At 43.1% G+C, this 23,397-nt stretch overlaps 2 protein-coding genes across 7 annotated transcripts; one reads left to right on the forward strand and one right to left on the reverse strand.

Annotated features, from left to right (window-relative positions):
* The first annotated feature begins 236 nt into the window (after positions 1-236).
* msh6 (mutS homolog 6 (E. coli)) lies at positions 237-10,191 on the forward strand. Of its 4 annotated transcripts, none has more exons than XM_050070473.1 (10): positions 237-623; positions 2,255-2,457; positions 2,596-2,774; positions 2,973-5,547; positions 6,416-6,699; positions 6,876-6,993; positions 7,091-7,180; positions 7,302-7,456; positions 8,951-9,150; positions 9,279-10,191. In XM_050070473.1, exons 1-10 carry the CDS (start codon positions 361-363, stop codon positions 9,358-9,360), a joined length of 4,149 nt encoding a protein of 1,382 aa, XP_049926430.1. In that variant the 5' UTR covers positions 237-360; the 3' UTR covers positions 9,361-10,191. The 4 variants fall into 4 exon arrangements, with proteins under 4 accessions (XP_049926430.1, XP_049926429.1, XP_049926431.1 ...); XM_050070472.1 differs by having other exon boundaries at positions 238-623; positions 2,252-2,457; XM_050070474.1 differs by lacking the exon at positions 237-623 and adding an exon at positions 1,590-1,904 and having other exon boundaries at positions 2,252-2,457.
* A 153-nt stretch (positions 10,192-10,344) lies between these two features.
* fbxo11a (F-box protein 11a) lies at positions 10,345-22,960 on the reverse strand. 3 transcript variants are annotated; one of them, XM_050070477.1, is made up of 22 exons: positions 22,633-22,959; positions 20,474-20,598; positions 20,284-20,365; positions 18,948-19,089; positions 18,535-18,664; positions 17,711-17,794; positions 17,490-17,622; positions 16,429-16,535; positions 16,179-16,290; positions 15,710-15,816; positions 15,324-15,461; positions 14,986-15,203; positions 14,685-14,865; positions 14,415-14,537; positions 14,054-14,139; positions 13,775-13,851; positions 13,408-13,551; positions 12,040-12,150; positions 11,788-11,895; positions 11,587-11,695; positions 11,396-11,494; positions 10,345-11,291 (listed from the first exon to the last, which is right to left on the reverse strand). In XM_050070477.1, the coding sequence occupies exons 1-22, from the start codon at positions 22,724-22,726 to the stop codon at positions 11,162-11,164; spliced, it is 2,640 nt and encodes an 879-aa protein (XP_049926434.1). In that variant the 5' UTR covers positions 22,727-22,959; the 3' UTR covers positions 10,345-11,161. The 3 variants fall into 3 exon arrangements, 2 of the variants coding, with proteins under 2 accessions (XP_049926434.1, XP_049926433.1); XM_050070476.1 differs by having other exon boundaries at positions 18,948-19,092; positions 22,633-22,958; XR_007571683.1 differs by having other exon boundaries at positions 11,153-11,291; positions 11,645-11,695; positions 18,948-19,092; positions 22,633-22,960.
* Between the last annotated feature and the right edge of the window lie 437 nt (positions 22,961-23,397).

A 23,397-nucleotide genomic window follows, 5' to 3' on the forward strand; every position in this document is an offset into this window, starting at 1 on the left:
AGTGATTCATGTTGATATGAGCGATATGGGAAAATGTAGAAGGTAGCCTTCAAACTGAATGTTATATGTGTGTATTCTTTGGTTGGAAATAACATTTAGAGGGAAAGGGAAGTTAAAAAAAAAAAAAAGATTTCCCCGCGCGCCAAGGGAAGTCGTGTTGACACCACGTGACGTCCATGTTACAGTAATCACGCTTGTCATTGGTGGAGGCTCGTGTCCACTCCCACAGCATCCGTGGGCGTCTTTCCCGCGAACGGGATGCGCTCGCGCGGTGAGGCTGTGTAGCTCAGTGCTAGGCGCTGCATGGAGGCTCAGGATAGTGTCGTTAGGATTATCTCAGCAGTGCAGTAAAAACACAACATGGCGAAGCAAAGCTCCCTCTTCAACTTTTTCACAAAGTCTCCACCGCCGGTGTCCAAGCCGAAGCCCAGTCCCTCTCCGGCCGAGGCGGACCTGCCGTCCTCCGTACAAAAGTCCAACTCCTCTCCGAAAGAAGAAGCTAAACAGACACAGCAGCAACAACCAGCCAAGGCCAACAAAGTTAAACCGAAAACTAACGACAAGTCTGTGAAAGGAGGGTTCAGCAAACTATTTGGCGACAAGGCCGCAACAACCAAACAAAGGTGAGTTAGCTGTGAGCATATTGGGGGCAGGGTAATTACTGGAGACACGTTTTGCTGCGTGTTTCATCTCTGCTAAGGATTGTGTGCAAGGCCCCGGAAAGATGCAGCTGCATGGTGCTTGTGTTAACGTTACTCGACGCATGAAAGCTGCATGTTCATTTGCTACAGCCTCTTTGTTGTTATATAACAAGTGAAGTTGGGGGTGTTTACCATCAAGCTGGAAACTTTAACTTTACTCTGAATCACAGGTGACTTTGTCAAACCAGTGAAAATGCATCCAGTTTAACAACAGTAACGTACATGCTATAGAGAATAAATGTGAAATGTACCAATGACTGTTACTTTGTGTAGTTAGACGATGAGGACTGTCTGAAGTTAGAGCAACATGAGCTAATGGGGAGGTGGTTATTGGTTTTGTGAACTCGTGGCATGGCAGTCCTTCTGCTCTGCTCGTAAAATCACGTGTGTAGTTTTCAAAAATGTCAGCAATATAGTTCAGGACTTGATATCATTGTGGTCCTTGATGCAAACATTGCAATGATGCAGGAGCCTAGGTAACATTATACTTCAACATCACACAACTTAAATTCCATTCATCCATTCATTTTCAACTGCTTATCTGAAGCTGGGTTGCGGAGGCAGCAGGCTGAGCAAAGCAGTCCAGACGTCCCTCTCCCCAGTAACGCTTTCCAGCTCCTCCTGGGGAACCCAGAGGTGTTCCCAGGCCAGGCACAATATGTATTCCTTCCAGCGTGTTCTGGGTCGGCCCTGGGGCCTCCTACTAGTTGGATGTGCCCGGAACACCTCTAACTGGAGGCATCCTAATCAGATGCCCAAACCACCTCACCTGACCCCTTGCGACGCGATGGAGCAGCAGGCTCTACTCCGAGATACTTGAACTCCCTCGCTTGGGGCAGTAGCTATCTCCCAACCCGAAGGGGGCAATCCACCATTTTCCCTCTCCAAGAATCGCCACCTTAACGTGGTGGAGGGGTTTGTGTGTCCCTGTGATCCTGGGAGCTGTGTTGTCCAGGGCTAATAGCCCCTGGTAGGGTCTCCCAAGGCAAAGTGGTCCCAGGGGAGGGGCCAGACTAAGAGCGGTTCAAGAAGACCACGATGAAACGGCACATTTGGGGACAGTGTACCTCACCAGGTATGGGGACACTGGGTCATGGGGCCCGGTCGGGCTCAGCCTGAATGAATAACATGGAGCCACCCTGTGGGCCCACTGCCTGCAGGGGCGTGGACCTGGGCGTGCTGACACCTGGTGTCACAGACTGGGTAAAGTTAAATTGTGGTGCTTTAATTGACAAAGAAATGTGTGACAGAAAATGTTAAATATAAAATATGCAACTCCATGTAAAAGAAATAGGACTGCCTTTATAAATTCTCTGGCATACACATTATTTAGTCAATTTAGTCAAAATGTAAAAAATATTAAAAGGATAGTGTCTGTTAACTTTTACTTGAAGATGTAATTCAGTTTCATGAATGGCTGATACTCAATATGTTGTACTACAGTAGCTTTTTAGAGCTGCGGTATATCAGTTTGACACAATCTGACTTTAGATGTCATGGGGGAGCGGCTGTAGTTTTACACATGTAATGACTGTTTTTCCTTCCTTCAGCAGCAACACATGCCCATTCAGTGCTGGCGCCCTTGTGTGGGCAAAACTGGAGGGACACCCCTGGTGGCCATGCATGGTAGTACCCCAACCTCTGACTGGACAGCAGATGAGGGGCCGCGGTCGGGACCAACGTATACATGTCCATTTCTTTGATGAACCTGCTACCAGAGGATGGGTCAGCACCAAATATATCCGAGAGTACCAAGGTTGGCTTCAATTCGTCTCTTAATTAATGACAATAATAATCTTAAAGCTGTGTCTATAATGTGCTTTGTCCTGCCAGCAAGCTACATGACAGTATTTACTATAGTTGGATGAGTTGTCTCATTTGAACTATTTTGCAGGCTCTGACAGCAGTGATGCTAAAACAGGAGGAGTGTTCTTCAGCGGCAAACCCGTAATCCGTCATGCAATGGAGCTCGCTGATGGAGTGATGTTTGACAGCCCTGAGAAAAGATTAAAGATGCCTATCTGTATGGATCCGTCTGATGAGGAAGAGGATGACGATGAAGAAGAAATGGAGGTGACACTGTGATTATAACTGATTGCTATGTAGATAATGTGGATATAAAAGTCTGTATTTCACTATAGCTAATAACAATGTCATTCAAATGTCTCTTTCTCATCATTAGTAAAACAGAGTGTTTGATATATCTAATCAGGCCAGTGGTGCAGGTTACACGTTTTTATTTTTAAATGTCCTCCTTTGTGTGTGTTTCAGGTTGACAAGTCAACAGTGACTGATGAAGAGGTCAGTGATGAGGAAGAACAGAAAAATGAGAAAGTGAAGTCGCCCAAGGTTGGTCGACGTTCATCCCGTGCTTCAACAGAAAAGGGAAATAAGGCCAAGCGTCGTCGCATAATTGTGGCCTCAGACAGCGATGGCTCAGATGAGGAATTCAAACCAGAACAAGCTGCGTCCAGCAGTGAGGATGAGGAGGAGGCAGCAACTGTGAGCAGTGAAGAGGAGGAAGAGGAGAGCCCCGAAGAGTCAGAAGTAGACAGCCCCGTCAAGCCTGTGAAGCGCAAACGTCCTGCAGAAAAGCCTGCTCCTGCAAAAGCCAAGATACTTTCTGCCCCCTCGAACACACCAAAACGAGCTCCAGCAGCTGTTGCGCTCGACACAAAGTCCCGTTTGTCAGCCTTCTCTGCCCCAGAGAGCTTTGAGAGTCAGACAAACGGATCAGGCGCCAGTGGAGGTGCAACAATTTGGGACCACGAGAAGCTGGAGTGGTTGCAGGATGGCAAGAGGAAAGACCGCCAGAGGCGGCGACAGACAGAGGATGACTATGATCCCACCACATTGTATGTGCCAGAAGACTTTCTAAACAGAGTCACTCCGGGTATGCGTCGGTGGTGGCAGCTCAAATCTGAGATGTTTGACACAGTCATTTTCTACAAGGTGGGGAAGTTTTATGAGTTGTATCACATGGATGCTGTGGTCGGCGTCAACGAGATGGGACTAACGTTCATGAAGGGGACCTGGGCACACTCGGGCTTCCCAGAAATTGGCTTTGGACGTTTTTCAGATGTACTGGTCCAGAAAGGCTACAAGGTGGCACGTGTGGAGCAGACGGAGACCCCAGAGATGATGGAAGTACGCTGTAAGACCATGGCTAAGCCCACAAAGTTTGACCGTGTGGTACGAAGAGAAGTGTGCCGCATTATCACACGTGGTACCCAAACCTACAGTGTGCTGGACGGTGCGCCCTCTGAGAGTCAGAGCAAGTTCCTGCTGAGCTTAAAGGAAAAGGCTGAAGAAGAAAGCTCTGGCCGTTGCCGTACATATGGAGTCTGCTTTGTAGATACGTCTGTGGGTTATTTTCATGTTGGTCAGTTCCCAGACGATCGTCACTGCTCACGTCTGCGTACCCTGATCGCACACTTTGCCCCTGCTGAAGTGCTGTTTGAAAAGGGAAACCCATCTGTTGAAACACGCAAAATACTCAAAGCCTCTCTGTCCTCCGCTCTGCAGGAAGGACTTAATGCAGGCACCCAGTTCTGGGATGCTCAGAAGACTCTGAAAACCCTCTCAGAAGAAGATTACTTCAGAGAGGCTGCTGGTAAGGATAAGGATACAGGGAATGACATCCTTCCTGCTCTTATAAAAAAGATGACCTCTGAGGGTGACTCACTGTGCCTTACTCCTAAAGAGGGCTATGAGCTGGCTCTGTCAGCACTGGGTGGATGTATTTTCTACCTGAAGAAATGTCTGGTGGACCAGGAGCTGCTCTCTTTGGCCAACTTTGAAGAATATGTCCCTGTTGATGTTGAGCTGGAGAAAGCAGCTGGACCTGCCAGTTTCTTTGCAAAGACCCGTCAGCGGATGGTTCTTGATGGAGTGACTCTGGCAAACTTAGAAATCTTTCAGAATGGGTGTGGAGGAACAGAAGGGACGCTGCTGGAGCGTTTGGACACCTGCTGTACCCCGTTTGGCAAGAGGCTGTTGAAGCAGTGGCTCTGTGCTCCTCTGTGTAACCCCACATCCATCAAGGACAGACTGGACGCAGTGGATGAACTGATGGGAGCTCAGGCCCAGGCTACTGAAGTCTCAGACCTGCTGAAGAAACTCCCAGATTTGGAGCGTCTCCTGAGTAAAATCCACAGCATTGGCACTCCGCTGAAGAGCCAGGATCACCCTGACAGCAGAGCCGTTCTCTATGAGGAGGTCACCTACAGCAAGCGCAAGATAGCAGACTTCCTTTCAGCACTGGAAGGGTTCAAAACTATGCAGGAGATCATCAGTGTCCTTGCTCCAGTTTCAGGGGAATCTCAATCCACATTGCTCTGTCAAGTCACCAGTCTGAAAGGCGAAAAGGATGGCCTCTTCCCCGACCTCTCTGCTGAACTCAAGCGCTGGGATACAGCCTTCGACCACCAGAAAGCTCGCACCACTGGTGTCATCACCCCCAAAGCTGGCTTTGACCCAGACTTCGACCAGGCTCTGACTGGAATCAAGAACTGCGAGCGAGAGCTGCAGGATTACCTGGACAGACAGAAGAAGAGACTCGGCTGTAAAAACATGTCCTACTGGGGAACTGGGCGAAACCGCTACCAGATGGAGGTGCCCGACAGCGTCTCCGAGAGGAATATTCCCGAGGAGTACGAGGTGAAGTCGACAAAGAAAGGCTGGAAGCGTTACGTGACTAAAGAGACGGAGAGGCTGTTCTCAGAGCTGCAAGGATTCGAGGAGAAGAGAGACGCTGCGCTGAAAGACTGCATGAGGAGGCTCTTCTACAACTTTGACAAGAACTACAAAGACTGGAAGACTGGTGTGGAGTGCATGGCAGTGATTGGTAATTACAGTCTTTTTATTCTTGTTAATCAGCAGTTAGTTTTTTCTCAGAAACATGACCGCAAATTACCCCATGGGGACGAGACGAACAGCGCCTTGTTCTTTGTACTGCAGGAATTTAAAGGCATAGGCAAAGTATCTCTGTGTAAATTCCTTTTTATTGTATTTTTTTTTTTAAATTGCTCTCAGTGTACTTGCACAGAAACAGACATAACAGCCAGGGACAAAAACAACAAAGCTCAACAAATAAAAATCAAGACTAGTCAGAACTATTATGTACACAATTCTGATTCTGAAATTCATAAAGTGATTGCTGCGTTTAAATTAAATGTTTCTGGAAAAAAACTTGCTGCTGTTTTGGGCTTGTGAGGATGAGTTTGCATCGCAGGTGTCTGCCCTGAATACATTTCCTGCAGCTGTTACAGATATACCTCCATAATTTGTATTTAAGATGATGATGTTGTGCCGGTCTGAGTGCTCGCTGTAATCTTGCCGTCACTGAGTAATTATTCCATTATTCCACTCGGCTAAGTTGACACTCATTAGTTTGTTTTTCATTGTTATGGAAATTAAGTAGTGGTGTTTGCTCCTGACAGAGGCAGAGATAATTGCATAGTTTAATACTGATCTGTGGTACAGTAAGATAATGTGCTTATAATGTGTTTTCCTACCACTGGGCCATCACTCAGCCACAGGTTATGCTTGGTTTTACTTGCGTGTTTAGTGTTAGAGCTTAGCTGCAGAATCACCCCATAAAATGTTAAAGATAAAAGATAAAATATTAAAAACGCAGGTAGCTAATTCTCTCTTTTTTAGGTCAAAAGGCCGACTGGATTAGCGCTAAATCCTCAACTGTGAATTGTTTTCAGATGTGCTGCTGGCCCTGTCACGCTACAGTCAGGGTGGAGATGGACCGATGACCAGGCCACAGGTGGTGCTGCCCGAAAGCGATGACCAAGTAGCGCCCTTCCTTGACCTCACTGGATCCCGCCACCCCTGTGTCACCAAGACCTTTTTTGGTGATGACTTCATACCTAATGATGTCTACATTGGCTGCCCTGGTGGCAGTGAAACTGATGAAGAAAAGCAGCATGCCTCTTGTGTCCTCGTCACAGGGCCAAACATGGGTGGAAAGTCTACCCTCATGAGACAGGTGGGTCACTTTATGTAACAAATATTTTATTGTTTCCTCCATGTGTGTAAGACCACAACAACCTTAACAGTGATAGACAGGAAGTAATCTGAATTTCACATTCACTTGGACCATGCGGGTCTGTTTGAAGTCTCTGTTGGCCCATATTGAGACACTGTGCTGCTCCTTTTGTACAGTGTGGACTTGTGATCATCCTCGCTCAGCTGGGTTGCTATGTTCCTGCTGAGAGCCTGCGCTTCACACCAGTTGACAGAGTCTTCACTCGGCTGGGAGCCTCAGATCGCATCATGGCTGGTAATGTTATGAACTCCTGTCATGTAGCTCATATGGGACGATGTCTTAAGCTCTCACTTCAGGGGCTAAGCATGTGTTACAAATATGTCTTCTTTAGGGGAGAGTACCTTCTTTGTGGAGCTAAGTGAAACTGCCAGCATCCTGCACCACGCCACTAAACACTCGCTCGTGCTCCTGGATGAATTAGGTACGTCTTTGTTGCTAATTCAGGCTTATTCAGCGGTGAACATTACAGGCAGGCTCCACAGCACTGTTTTGTTCTTGTGGTGTATTTAGAGTCTAACCATTCAGCTGTGACCTGTTTGCAGGAAGGGGCACAGCCACATATGATGGCACAGCGATTGCCAGTGCTGTTGTGAAGGAGCTTGCTGAGAAGATCTGCTGTCGCACCCTCTTCTCCACACATTACCACTCCCTGGTGGAGGACTACGCCAAAAGCCCTGCTGTGCGCTTGGGCCACATGGTGAGTACAGCAACGCTAAATACATCAAGTACTGTACTGCAGGGCAAACAGCTTGGGAATGTTAAAATGTAAACAGATTGATCATGTTGACAAATGTTTCCAGAAATGGTTGATTGTTTGTTTTACATAATATGCAGTGGAGCCATAGTCAGATTTCAGTGTGAACAACTTTTTCTCTTATGTGATGTCCCTCATTAGTTTTCAGTTATATATATATATATATATATATATATATATATATATATATTATATATATANCAGTGTGAACAACTTTTTCTCTTATGTGATGTCCCTCATTAGTTTTCAGTTATATATATATATATATATATATATATATATATATATATATATATATATATATATATATATATATATATTAGACGTCCCATTCTGATCTAAGAAATTGGTATTGGGGCCAATCAAGGCATTTAACTGATCAACATCAGCTATATACAGCCCAATCCGATCCTTTGTTTTAATGTGAGCCGTCACACCCAGTTTTCATGCACAGCAATGCGGAGTGTAGCTGTCGTCAACTCTCCGCACTGTGGCTCTCCTCCACTTCACTGAGCTCGAGCGTGTGTGTGTGCGTGTGTTTGTATAAACGACCGCAAACGTTTATTTATATTATATATTAGAGTTATATGCAGTCATTTCATTTTAGCTCATTATTAGTCTTGCATTTTGCTGCCATCTATGGCGCCTAGTGTTTCACCGCTCCCCTGCTTGACGGAAAGACAGACAGCGGTGCAGAGCTTAGAACCACACTCATCACACCACTGCAAGGGCAACAAAAGCCTTGTGAGCAAAAAGCCAGTGAGAATAATATGTTAATGTTGCCTAATCCACACAAGATGTAGCCTATAGACAACAAATAAACACTCAATGGAAAATAGTTCCTCCTGGGAGGCTAACTCAGACACAGGCTGCACTGAGGCAACTAACACTGGAGAATACTCTTAGAGGGAGAAGACAATTACCTCGACAGCGACAAGGCCAAAAAGATTTTACGAGACTTTGTTATTTTGCAGCTGTATTATCTAGGAAAATATAAGTATCGGATCGGGACTCGGTATCTGCAGATATTCAATATTACATGACTCACATTGGGATCGGGGGCAAAAAAAAACATCCTTATATACAGTTGTGTAGTCCATTTTCTGAGAGTAAAACTTTGGGGCAGGGAATTTACCTATCAAGTCACATTTCTTGGTTTCATATAGAGCCTGGGAGGTTTTGAGTATATTATTTCATACAAATGAGCTTAGCTCTCTTAAAAGTAAAAAAAACATATCTTGGTGTAGTCTCATAGATCACATAGTGTGTGTGTGTGTGTGTGTGTGTGTGTGTGTGTGTGTGTGTGTGTGTGTGTGTGTGTGTGTGTGTGTGTGTGTGTGTTAAATAGGAAAAAGCCAAAATATATCCAGCAATTAAAATGATTCTGAAACATGTGCTCTGGTTTTAAGTATAACGTCCCTGCTTTCTCCCCCCTAGGCGTGCATGGTGGAGAATGAATGCGAGGATCCAAGTCAGGAGACCATCACATTCCTCTACAAATTCATCTCCGGTGCTTGCCCCAAGAGTTACGGCTTCAACGCCGCTCGACTCGCCAGCCTGCCAGAGGAGGTCATTCAGTCGGGACACAGGAAGGCCAGAGAGTTTGAGAGGAGCACCATCAGCCTCAGACTCTTCAAGTATGCATCAGTATTTGGGTTTAAATATTCTGTAGCTACTGCAGTGACATCCATAGTAAGGGTTTCACTTGGTATTGATAAATGCTAAAGCGTAGTTGTGACTTTTTCCCCCTTTTCTCGTCTTGCAGGAAGCTGTGTCAGTTCGCTGAAGACTCTACCCTGGGCAACACACACTTTGCTTCACTTGTTCAGATGCTCAACACCCTGTAGTTTTGAAAACATGCTTTGTTGTTGCTGAATCAGTTTCTCTCAGCACTTGAAAAAACACTACTGTAATGATCTAATAAAGTTTATTTTTAAAAAATGACAATGTTTCATCTAGGAAATTAAACCCTTTTAATTCACGCTAGCGCCTACATAACGGTTATTGAATACTTCACAATATATTAAGTCTAGATGTTATGATACATGCATACATTTCAGTCTGTATGAGAACCCACAATCACCAGTACACATGAATGGGGAGGAGAGGGACGAGGGGGGGGGCAATGAAACCATATAGTGCTGTGTATAGATACTTGTCTCAGCTTCAGTAGAGTAAAAGCCTTTTAAATTCTCCAGCAACATTGGCAAACAAGGGGGAAAACACATCAAAATTAGCTGTGCTTTCACAAGACTTGTCTCTTTTCCTTGGACCTATAGTGAAAAATGAAGTCTGTCAGCTAAAGAAAATATCTCAACAGGCCAGGAAGCAGCATTTGTGCCTGTCGTTAAAGACAACCATTGATTCTAAGGGCAAGATGTAGATTATACAATCTACTGTGAAGTTAATGTACCACAGACGGTACAAGCATCCAAATGTCCTTGGATGATTTCCTAACAGATGCATTATAATGCCCTGACCCCAGACAGCAATGTGTTTTTATTTGGTACGTAAAGAAGAGGCTGCATCTTAATTACAATATGAAGGGGATATCTGGCTAAACAAACTACACCCCCTATATTATTATACAACTGCAGCCTGGAGTAAAAAAATGCTTGATCTTGCTCCGTGTCTCTTCTCCTGTAAATTGGGTCCTGCACAAAAGACCAACACAAACAGAATAAACATAAAATATGCATAGATTATGTAAAACGGACTGAAATATCACAACAGTTAATCTCACTTACAAAGACAAACACTTATGATGCTACTCCAGACAGAAAGAAAGCTACACAAGTCTGGTGAAAGCACATTTCAGCATCTATTGTTCGATATTGCAAATGTAAAACGAGTCAACATTGCTGGAGAAAATGTTTAGTGTTTTTTCCTCTCTTTTCTCTGATCTCTTTCACAGAAAGAAGTTAGATACTGCGACATGTATAATTACAGCAATTCTAGGGTATAATAACCAAAAAAAAAAATGAACACATTTAATAAAATAAAGACATTCAAGTACAGTAAGATTTTTGCATGAAAATACAAAACTACACAAAAAGCATTAAAATCAAATCTCAACAGTTGTCTTGAGGAAAAAAAAAAAAAAGCTGAAGTGCTAGGTCATTTTTCCCGTACGTATCATACGAGCACGTCGATTGCCCAGTGATGGAAGCATTGTTGTATTTGGGGCCTTTTCGCCTCCGTGTGAGAAAAGTTGTGCCTCTTCTGACTGAGCGTCTGTCCGCGATGGGTCTGTACATGACTGCAGTATTTCGTTCTTCCGCTTCTTAAAAAAAAAAGCAGGTGAGCCTCGGTGGCTTTTTGTCCGTCTCTCACCAGCTCCACTTGCTCGACCAAAACCAACACACCCACAAACCCTGAGTCAGCTGCTCTTCTGCTCGCTCCCACTGATGTCATCTTTTTTTTTTTTGTCAAAGAATTGAAGAAAAAGAAAAAGCGAGGCATCCATAATCAGACTTTTTTTTCTCTAAATGTCTCCTTTTAGCATATTTATGTCCAAGTCTTTTTTTTTTTTTTTTTTTAAAGTCACTGTATATGCTCTGTATTTTAGTTTGGATCTCCTCCACTGCACATTTTAAAGTGTCTCGTGTCCATTACTGCTGAAGCGCAAAGGGACCTCGGGTCTCAGGCTCAGTTGTGCTGCAGTGTATTGGACTCTATAGGAGGAGCTGAGTCATACAGTGTGTCTGTGTCATGAGTCGGCTCTCCAGCTAATGTGCAAGGATTTGACAGCGTCCCCGCACCACAGTCACAGAAGAATCTGCAGAAGGAGAAATCATTTAGTTAAACTCCATTAAGGCATAAAGAAAAAAGCCCAATATATACATAAACAATCCTCTTTTTGTACACATTTATAGGACTGACCTATCATGTCTGATGAACTCCACGTCATGTCCTTGGTGACACTTCTTGATGCAGTTCACACAGATGGCGTTGCGGTCTGTTGTGTTACAGGTGTGACACCTGCGGGAACCCAAATTGTGCGTGTTAACAACAACAAAACAGAAACTGTTGACCTGCGAGTCATCTTGATTGCGAGCGTAAACACAAATTACCTGTAAAAATCGTGCATTGGGTAGCTGGTGTAACTTGAAATCTTGTACAGGCACTGACCTCTGCTCACAGCCTTTTCAATGGCATCTTGATTGTTCATTATTTTATTATCTGGAGAAGAGAAAAAAAACAGAAACTGGTAAGCTTACAGGTCACTTACATTTTTGAATGAATGTGTCAAATCTGTGTGTCAGAGAGAGTACCTTTCATAGTGACATTGACCCCAGATGCAAGAAACAATCCCCCAAAGCGATTGTTGAAGATCTGATTGCCCTCTAGGGTCGCTGTGGCATGATTGGTGATCTCAATACCTAGTAGTAAAAAAAGACAGCTCATATTACAGATGCTCCTAGCTCCAATTAGTTAGGCATACTGTACCTCATGTTTGTTTACACACACACACATATTAGTTAAGACGTTTAAATGACAGATTACAGCCTGTGTGCAGGTGTTACCTGCTGCGAAGCCGTCAAATATCCTGTTTTTCCGCAGTACAGGGTGGCTGTTGGTGCTAATGAGGACTCCTGCTTGGGCGTTTCTGAAGATGTCATTTTCCTCTAACAAACCTGCGGACAGAAAACAGCCACAAACCGCTGACATGAAAATTAAACTGTACAAACGTCTTACATCTCTTCCCCAACTGGACACGATGCAAATGAACAAACAAGCCAACATCAGGTTGTTCTGTTTTTCCCACTGAAGATGTCCTAACCTGCTGTGCATCAGTGAACAGGCTAAGTGACGTGAGTTGCTTGAAAAAAACAAACAAACAAAAAACACTCGCCTTGGTTTTACACCTCCAACCTATTTCCAGAACACGAGCAAGCTGCTCGCTAGGCTCAGTAGGCTCCCTGACTGTCATAGCTGCTAGTGTATCTGGATAATTTTCCGTGCTCCATTTGCTAGAGTTCGCTTGCTCACAGAATGTCAGGAAGAGCTTAGAGATATTAAGTGTGCTACTAGAATTATTTGTGAGGATTATGTCAATCTATCAAACTACATGAGGTTGCATTTCCATAGACAATAAACACACACTCTAGCCAGCATAACGTCAGACAGCTCTGCATTTCTGAGGCTTAAAGGGGACCTATTATGCTCATTTTCAGGTTCATACTTGCATCTGAAATGCTCCGCTTTAGTGCCTGTCTCTATGCCCCCCTGCTGAAAAAGCCTGATCTGATTGGTCAGTGTTTCCAGGTTTTCTGTATCTGTACTCTTAACATCTCTGCACCTCCATTTCAGCCAGGGAGTGACTGACATGGACTACAGTGGCACTTTTTTGTACTGTGAAAAATCCCTATAAAAGCCTCTAAACCAAATCTTTACTAATGGACAAGTTCCAGCGAGAATATGATCCGAAACCGGGGGAAAAGTTAAAAACACCGGCAACCAAGATCACGTTTCCCTGATGTTAGCATGTGGCTCCATGTAACAGTGTACACTAAGTCATGTCAACACTTGCAGTAGCATAATGACCATATAAAAAAATCTGCCATGTGCTAACGTCAGCTTCTCTATTCACACAGGTTTTTGCTCACTGGGATTACTTTTACATATGTGAAACATTGGCCTCTTTAAATTGATAATCCAATGTTGCTATAAGAGAAAATAAGTACACCATAATAAGTTTCCATTAAAGGTTCCCTATGGAGTTTCAACCTCTAGTCGCACTTTGAAACTGTTTTTCTCAAAGATACACAATGAGTTTTCGTGGGAAACGCTCAATGTAAACATCATTTTTGTTTGCTTAGAAGAGAACTCCACAGGGCCCTTTTAATGAAGCTGGTAATTATCCCCTAATTTCCATGCAATAAATAAGTTACCTCTTCCTCCGTTGAATATACAGATCCCGCCGTCTCTCCCGTCATGGATTTTATTCCTCCGCAGAGTGGGGTTGCTGTCCGTCTTGATCCACACTCCTGCCATGGCATTGTCAAAGATCTCATTGTCCTCGATGAAGCCTAAGCCTAAAAAAACCCACACATATTCATGTTTCATTATTAGGGCAACAAGGGAACTGTTTGTCACATTCATCAAACTGTTTATCAGCAACAGCCACAGAGGCCACTGACTCTGTCAGGTGTCAACAAGTAAATCGATTTAATCCCGACAGAAAGCAACCTCTTGGGGGGAAGAGATGATCTGTGCTCTGGGAAAAAATCAAACAGAAAAGATTTTTCTGCTTCCTACCTGAGTTGTAAACCAAAATGCCTCCATTCTGGCCTCCCCAGATCTTGTTCCGCCTGATTTTGGGATTGCTGCCAGTCCTGTCAAAAACAGCACACACACTTCAGCTGATCCACTGCTTCACTAATGCTGAAGGCATTTCCTTCCCCATTTTAAGATCAGGACAAGTCAGACTTTATTAAGACATTTATCTATTATCAGTCTATCCAAACTTGCACAAAACACAGTGAGACTAATTTTGTGTCACTGTCATGAAGGATTGAGGTGAATATTCCCACAAACCTAATTTGAACTCCAGAGTACATGTGATTGTAGATGTCATTGTCTTCCAGAACGCCATGGCCGTTGTCATAGAAGTAGACCCCGACCTGTTCAAATGACAGAAAATATATAAGCTCTCATTTATTCTTGGTATTAAAATGTATTTTATAAATTTGTTTCAATGTGACGAAGCTACCAACATGAAAAAAATAAAATAAAAATTATACAACAGTAAGCCAGTCCCATATTGCACTGTGACATCATAAGTATGAAATAAGCACACCAGTGTCACTACATCCCACCAGATAACGGTGTACATCTTTAGTTTGTCACTTTACATTTATTCCTCATCATTAAACTTGTAACCAGCCTGTAATCGTACCTGCTTCCCGCTGTGTATCCTGTTCCTCCTCAGCACTGGCGTACTGCCCGTTGTCACCCACACTCCTGCCAGCGTGTTGCTGTACACTTCGTTCTCCTCGATGACGCCTTGTCCTTTTTCATGCTGCGTGATACAAAACCACCATACATCACTGGCGTGTTTCTGAATTATAGCATAAGAAAGCTGAGGATGTGAAAATGATCCAAGATGTAGGACTATGAAAGAGGGGGAGAAGACACTGCTGGTGTAACTTCATGGGTTTATATTTACCACATAAATGCCGCCATGCTGGCCATCGTGGATCTTGTTGTGTCTCACAATAGGGCAGCTGTTTGTCCTGATCTGGATTCCCGCCAGGGCGTTGCCGTAGATGTCGTTCCCTTCAATGAGGCCTCGGCCATCACCGAAAATATAAACGCCACCTTGGTTGCCGTTAAAAATGGCGTTACCCCTGTATTTGGAAAAAAGAAACAACTCATTTTAAAACATGATAAAACTGTGCTTAATTTGATTCCTTTTAGATGACACTTTCAAATTAGTATTGAATCTTTGAAAGCCTGGCCACACTGACCTTATTGTGGGGTCGCTGTTAGAGGTGATCCACACCCCAGCAAAGTTATTTGCATAGATCTTATTTTCGATGAACTGGCCGCGGCCCTTTTCATGCACGTAGATGCCCCCCGTCTGCCCATGATGGATCTCACAACGAACCACTGTTGGATTGGCGTACGCCTTCACCTCAAAGCCGGCTATACGGTTCCTATGGATGTTACAGCTCTCAAAGTAACCCTTGAAAGGGACAGAGAAACAACATTACTGTGTGTTTCATCAATTTTGTGTAACCGAGCCTTTACACAGTAACACTGCACTGCAGAGACAGCACACAATCCAAACACCGGTGTATCATACCATGCCGTGGTCAAATGTGAAAACGCCGACATCTCTGCCATGGTGGATGTGATTCCGTCTGATAATTGGGTTGCCGTGGTTTTTAACCCAGATTCCAGCCAGAGCGTTATTTGAGATCTCATTGTCTTCATATATGCCCTGAACAGAGAACAGCGTTGCATTCGTTTACGGCTTTAAAAATGTTTGTGTCCATGTTACACTTTTACTTTGTCATACTATTATTTTAACCTCACATGTAAAAAGCCAGACTAGTTTCATTCACAGAGACAAAGATGTGCTTTGCTGCCGTTGTTAAATTCACTACTTGTGAAGTTAAAATACCAACTGTACAATAAAATACATGCTGAGATATGTCTTTAAGTCTTAATGTAGTAGGTGTGTATTACCTGTGCATGGTCAGTGATGTAAAGACCAACATTTTCACAGTCACTAATGTTGCAGTGCTTGATCGTGGGACAAGCACCCTGACCGCTGACACAGACAGCTGACCCCACTGAAACAATCAGAACAGACATGTATTAGTGCACCAACATCCAGGCCAAACTAAACTGTGTTATGGATAAGCTCAGTTTCAGCTCAAACATATCCAGTGGTCAGAATATGAATTCTAGTCTATCAACATCAAGTAGAGCAGTGATTCCCGACAGTCGTGTCCTGTGATCCCTTCTAATGAATGAATGTCTACTTGCAACCTCTTGTCACAAGTTTCATATGTTGCATAAATGTATGAAGCATAACTTTGATTTTCTCCTTCTTACATATTCTATTAATAATCTCACCATCCCTCACATTTATCTTGTGACCGCTTTGAAGATTGGGAGCCACTGAAGTAGATCAGAGGAGCAGCGGACTTACCTGTGCACGTGCTGCGTATGATGCAGTGATCGATGATGGGGCTGCAGTTGACTGTAATCTCCAAGCAGTGGTGTGCGTTGTGGTGCTGGGCGGATTTATCGTCAGGATTGAACTGCAGCAGAGAGAAAAAAATCTGTTATCGACAACAGTCACTGAAACTAACAATTTCTTTCATCTGAACAATTTAGGACAGTATTGTATGTGTAGACTTATAAACCAAACAAAAATCATAAAGAAAAGGTCATCTCACCCTGATGGTCATGTATCCAACGTAAGCATCTTCTGAGCCTTCCATGAATACAAATGTCGAGTCTCTGGTGTTCTCAATGATGACTTTCTCTGCTACTTTTCCAGGAGCTGCAACACAATCAGAAATGTTAAAGGGGAACACCACCTGAATTAAGAACTCCAATATGTTATTTCAATGGCCTACGAAAATCCAATCACTACTTGTGAACATGAGCTACCCTCTGTCAAAGCCACAAAGCAGAGAAGTCTCGAACTTGTGATGTCAGTTAGACAGTGAATAGGAGCCTGATTTTGTGGACCCACAGGATGTCTGTATACCCAAATGAGCTTTATTCTATTGTAGTGTTCTCAGCTCTGAACAGAAAATGCACCCATATACTCAGATCACTCCTCTGGGTGCTCTAAGTGTCATTTACAACATTGTTCCCGATGCATTGTCTATGGAGCAGCTCCTGACTTTTTACTTGATGACATCACAAGTTTGAGTTTTAGTAGTAGGATTTGTGAGAGTTGTTAATGCTTACTAATATTTTTGGACTGTCTTGACTTTATGTCTCCCCCCTTTGGCAGTTAAGAGTAATTACACAAACACGGTCAACATGTACATATGACTTATGCCTTCAGGTGAGCTCGACGCATCTCCCCTGCCACCATGAGCGCTCTTCTAAGTCTTTTTTGACTGTAATCCTTTCTCTGAATGCAGAGTTTATTTTTGTCATCTGGAGCATCCACTCCTGAAACTTTTCTAGGATGCTTCTTGGGGTTTTCTGCAATCCTCCTAGCTGATGCTCCGCCGTTATGGTCTCTTACTTCTTCCTGCCTGCTTTCACTCTGGCTGGTTGATGTAAATAGCATCACTTCCTCTACCCCAGCACGGGAAAGTCGCTACAGACAACACAATTACAGTATACTGCGATAAGCAGAGAATGTTCCCTGGTGTAATCAGCATTATGTGGAACTCGGATGTTCATTTATATGTTAGTCCTACACTGCGGCTGTAAATTAGAGACTACACAAATCCACAATGAAACTGTAACCAAAACTTCACACAAACACACATACCAGCTCCGATCATTGTGATAGGCGACTCGATGTAGATCCATTCATCTGTGTAGATACCAGAGTGGACGAATATCAGGCCGTCAAAGTGAGGCTCCTGACCCCCTCCGAGAGCATCCTCAATGGTGTCGTAGTACTAGAGGGAACATCACAAGTCAGGTGAATGACTGGGGCATAAAAGAGAAAACAAAAAATCTTAAAAATGTTGTGAACAATTTACTCACAAACATGTTGTCTCTCCCTTTGTATCTGGCAGGATTACTGTAGAAGTGTTCTGCAAAGCCTGGCTTCACATGTGCACCTTTATACTGTAAAGAAAATATGATTATTCACACTTAAGTACAGAACAATTCATAATGAATAACTTGAGACATGACATTGCACTAACATTGCATTTGGACAAGATGGGGGAAATCATCCACAGGAAAAATGCCTGAGACAGTTTTGTCCACAGAAAACAATCCTAAAGGTCAATATATCGCAAAGGAATACAATTTAAAAACATAGCTCTCCTCTATCCCCTGCATACTGAATGTCACCATTGTGGCCTGTGGTGCTGCCCTTTCACATGACATTAGCTGTCTGTACACGGGAGGATTTAAAGTCGCACTGAAGCAACTTTTGGCAACAAAAATATCAAAAAAGATTAAAGGAAAGCAGCGGGACTAATTTATGTCTCCTGAACACTCCCTATTTAAAGTTAGTCTAGTACTGTATCATAATTTGCTGTATGGAGAAGCAACTTGTGCTTAATGGTTCCACCCCACATACTTCAACTTTCCAACTGACTTTCAGATCAGTCGGTTTCATTATTATTTAGTTCTATGTATTTTCAAAATGTGATATTATCATGGCCTTATTTATTTACAGTGGGAGCTCTGGAAACTGCATTTGACTCTTCTAGTGTACTATATCAAACATAAAGGCAATAATAGTGTCTGTAAGCCGTAAGCCAGTGAGTTATTTGTTTGTTATGGAGACAAATACATAAGGCAAGACTATAAGCCGGTGATTTCGTGAATCAGTAAGCCCACACAAGGTTCCATACCAGCTGCTGAAAACTCTCCTTCCACGGGTTTGGCTGCTCATATTCCTCCGGGTTTATCTGGTAGAACTTCCCTGCCTCGGGGTGCATCATGGGTCGTGTGTATTCAAACACTTCCATGTACAGCCTCTTCCTGAAATGCGAAGATAGAAGTCAATAGCCAGCATTATTTTGTTTCTGATCAGGGCGAGCAAAATGCATATTTCCTTCTTAATTCAGCTTTCAAATGTGTGCAACTACTTCAAATTAGATGCAAGGGCAAATTAAAGGCACTATCAAATCAAAATAAATTGAACAACTAGCTATGGGACTGTAACTGCCCTCAAACCATTTATTAAACACACACACAAATGAGCATGAGCAAAAGCACAGGGTATTGGTCAAGAGGAAACGTTCCCGACAGCAATAAGTCTCACCAGAGAATGGGGTCATTGGCCAGCTCGCTAAATCGCTTGCACACACATGCTGCACGGCACAGGTCCTGCTCCAACAGGTACGAGAAGATCTTTAGTACCACCTCGTCTGGAAGCTTCTCCTGCAAATACTGCTCTGCTGGAGCTGCTGGGAGGAGGACAACCATGGAATTAGAATAAAATATTTTCAAAGGAGAGGGTTTTGGGTGGAGTTAGACAACCACAGCCATACTAGCATATTTATAGCAAGATCACAGGAGGATAAAAAAAAAACTCTTATGTCTTATAAGCGACACATTTCTGCAGAAATGTTTAAGACTCCTTTGAAACATTTAGGCACGTAATGATCCTAATTGCCCTATTATCATCCTAATGGATTGTGCTCGTGTTTTTGTTTATCATGTTCATCATCATGAACAAAAAATAAAGGTGCTATTTGTGTGGATTTTTGCATCTAACTCAAAAATAAGAAACGAAGATTAAACAAAAAGATGTATTGTGTAAAATAAGTAAAAGGTCATACTTACTACAAGGAAGTCATTTTGCTTTTACAACAGATCATGTGGAGCTACTGTGCGCCCAACACAAGGCAGTGTGACCATTCACTTGGACACCACAAAGCCATGTTTGATGAATGGAAAGCCAGAACCAAATGCCATCTAACAAGGCAAAAATCTATTTTGGATTGCTTTGGCAAGAGCTGCACCGTGTGAGAAAGTCTCTGAACACCACAAATAACAGACTCTATAATTTCCGCTTTGTGAAACTCATGGTGCTACTTCATGTCTTAACCAACGAGGCTTCTAAAGAGATCATCTGAACTCTTGAGAGGTTGATATTATTACACATCTACTTTTTCTAGGCTGCAATCCCAGAAGTTGACATTAAGTGAAAGATAAACCTGGACTGAGGGTGGACACAGAATAAAAGTGCCATGTTGCTTATGTGCTGCAGCTGCAAACAACTGTATTATGAACCTACATACAAACCACATTACACAAACAGAATCTAGGCAATACACAGACCTCTCATTGTGAAACTGAAAGTGAAACGACATTTTATAATTTGCAAAAATTACAAAAAAAAAATTAAAAAAATCATACAGCAACGTGACACTTTGTATGATGCATAACTGCCCACTGCTAACGAACAAGAATGACTAACTACATTTTGCCCTGATTCACTATTTGATGAGTCAACACACTGCTGTCTTTGTACTTAAGGAGAAGTATTTAATCCTTAAACTGACCACTCACAACCTGTCAGAAACACAACAGTGCATGCACTTATGAGGAAGACACACATCCAGTCACATCTAACACAATGTGTTCCTAATTACCTGGTAAATCTTGACACTTTCCTGAAACTCTGGGGCGCTTAGGTCGATGTCCAAAGTTTTCTGTGGTTGAAGTGGAAGCACCCTGTGGATTGCAGAAAAGCCAGTGGAGACATTTAAACATCAGTCAAATCAAATCAGGATTCTCTTTGAGGGATTTGTACTATCTTTAAAGAATTCCTGGTATACGTACCTCCATGTTTGTCTTTGTCGGACACACTGTTCTCTTGGGTAGAGACTTTCTTCTAAGTTGGTAGGGACTATTCTGAGCTCCTGGACCGGATTCTTCTGCGACCATATCTGCAGGAACGTCCTCATCTGCAAATGGTGGAAGAGAGGGAAAATGATTACTTGCAATGCTATTAATCAAAGCAATCCAAAACACAGTATGATATGCAACAGAAGGAAATACACGAGAGACATGTTTTGACGTGTCGTCAACAACATATACACATGATATAACATTTCAAATATGCTTATTAAAGAAAGTGAGTCGGTAACTGGATACTCCTGAGGTACCATTCATTAGTAAGCACTATGAGTATTTACTTGATCAGGTCTTTGACATATATTTAAGCAATCAGCATTTTGTCTACCATATATTATTAGATTTTGAGTTTTCAAACATAAAGACACAATATTCTGTAACAACATATTAGCAGAAGCAATTGCCCTTAACACTATTCATCAACAGGTCACAGGACAAAACCCAGGAAAAAAAACAAAAGCAAGTATGTTCATTACCTGCTCTGTGTGCTACAAATTGATTACATCCCCTATCAAGAGTGGATTCAATCAACAGAAAAACAAAACAACCCCAGCATCAGTCCTGAGCTAAACCAGACATCTATTTATAAGGCTATTTACCACAGCCTGATGAGTTGATAGCTACCCCAGATGGGAGATGCAAACTCTGTCTTCTTGTTGCTCTGGTTGCAAGGATGACTCTCCCCGGCTACTAGGCCAGTAACCACTACAAACACTGTCTGTGCAACAAACTGGGCCGGTTCAAGCAACTTCTCTGTAGTTATAAACTGGGATCATTTATAGGTTGTCCTGCCTTGTTTGATTAAAATAAACACATTTGAGTCTGAGGGTGTATATCAATGTCACAGCAAATACACACTGTGCAATAAACACTGTAAGATGCCAAATGGGCAAAGATGCCATTGTCAATCTGTTACCAACCACACTATTATTAATTCCTTAGATGTCACTTTAAAATGACAGCTGAGCTATGCTGCAGACATCTGGACGGAGGGAAATATGTGCCATGGCAGGTCATTGATGAATAAATGAATTGGGACCAGGAGAAGCTCTCAAGAAAACAGATAAATCACTATTAGGATAAACATGACAGGTCATTCTCAAGTAGATTGTTTGGGCAACATTATCATTATCATTACCTTGGTCTTTTTATGTTTACAATCACTGTTGTGAGAGACAACAAGAGTCAACCGTCTGCTGCTGACTGGCTGATTGCCATTCAGTTGGTGGGGTGAGATCAAACATCATCCAACATGCCAGTGGTCCACTTTATAACGCTGCATCACATTTAACAATCAACCATTAATTTAAGTGATCTGTGCCCGCCAGATTTCAACTATGGGAACTATGATTACAGGGCACCCCTTGCTAATGTTTACTTTGACATATCGTGATCAATATCCGTTTATAGCACACCGCCTGCTGTCACACCGCGTTACGGTAGATACAAACCAAATAAAATGTGACTGAATTGTAACAGTGACGTTGTTACATTAATGACAAGCATTATATTCACGCACTGACATTTCAACGTTGCAAATTCTGTGACGGCTGTGGCTTTCTTTCTGAAAACGCCAGGACGCAGATAGCTAGCCAAACATGCTAATAATAACAGCTATGTTAGCACAGGCTACGTTCAGTTAGCATGCTACGACAACTGGCGAAACCACTTTGTGTACCCTTCCCTGCATTTGTCACCCATGAACCAAGCTAACCATTGTCTTTCGCTTGTCATTTTCAACACTAATGTAACGTTAGCTGCCCAGAAAAACAAAATTCAGCAGAAACATGAGGTCAGACAAGCAAAAGACAGACCGACTCGGGGCAAAATTTAGGCAAAAACAAAGCGCGGCCTGAATGCTAGGTACAAACACAAAAGCCTCGGTGTTTCCTGGCTGCACTGAGACCCGTTGAGACTGCTCTTAGCTCCCCTGTGTCTTACTGCAACAAACACCGCTGTCCTAATGCACGCATTACACATGGACATACACGACACATACATCTGTCCAAACATACAGTTTGGCTCCAAAGCTAGCTGTTTGACAAGCCGTTTCGCGATGCTAACGCTAGCTTAGCTAACATTACCTCTTTCCTGGTGGTTCCTGTCCGGCTGCACCGGGCGCGGCCTCGAGACTCGCCTAGGTCTTCTGCTAACGTTACTTGCTCTGACGGAGTTCATTTGGGGTGTTGTTAATCTTGAAGAAATGTCGAAGCCTTCACAGCAGAAGAGGCGACTCTGAGCACATCATCTATGTCTTTTTCTTCAGCATTGCACGATCTGCCATCTTTAGCCGTGGCACCTGAAAAAACGTCTCGGCTGAGTGTTATTCCCTTTCCTCTGCGCTGGTGTTACGTCCGGCCCCGATCTACTGTAGCAGGAGGAGCCATAACAGACAGGCACAGTCCGTCAGGCCTCGGTCACATCACATGGGAGGAACTCTCGTCGTCACGTCGCCTTCCCCTTCCACGGCGGTCTATTCAACAGTGATTGCATCTACTTTGTTAGCTCAACCATTCAAGCATCCATCAGAGCAGTCTGCCTCACCATCAGCCTACACACTGGAGCTGAGTGCAATCACTGGGCCTATACTAATCCTGATAGATGGAGGTAGGTGCCTTGCTCAAGGGCACATTGACAGTCTACTACTTGCATTGGAAGAAAAACATGCACCTTATTCTACTTATCCTCCAGTTGATCCAATAACATAGATCATATTTTGTCATGCCATGATAGAGATGGCCCCTATGTAGACTGTGGCTTGATCAGGGACCTGAAGTTAGATTCATAATTAATTTTGCATAATCAGCTAAAATAAATTGAAACAAATTAAAGTATTGGTCTATGTTGCT

This window comes from Epinephelus moara, chromosome 19, assembly GCF_006386435.1.
Source record: "Epinephelus moara isolate mb chromosome 19, YSFRI_EMoa_1.0, whole genome shotgun sequence".
Lineage (NCBI taxonomy): Eukaryota > Metazoa > Chordata > Actinopteri > Perciformes > Serranidae > Epinephelus > Epinephelus moara.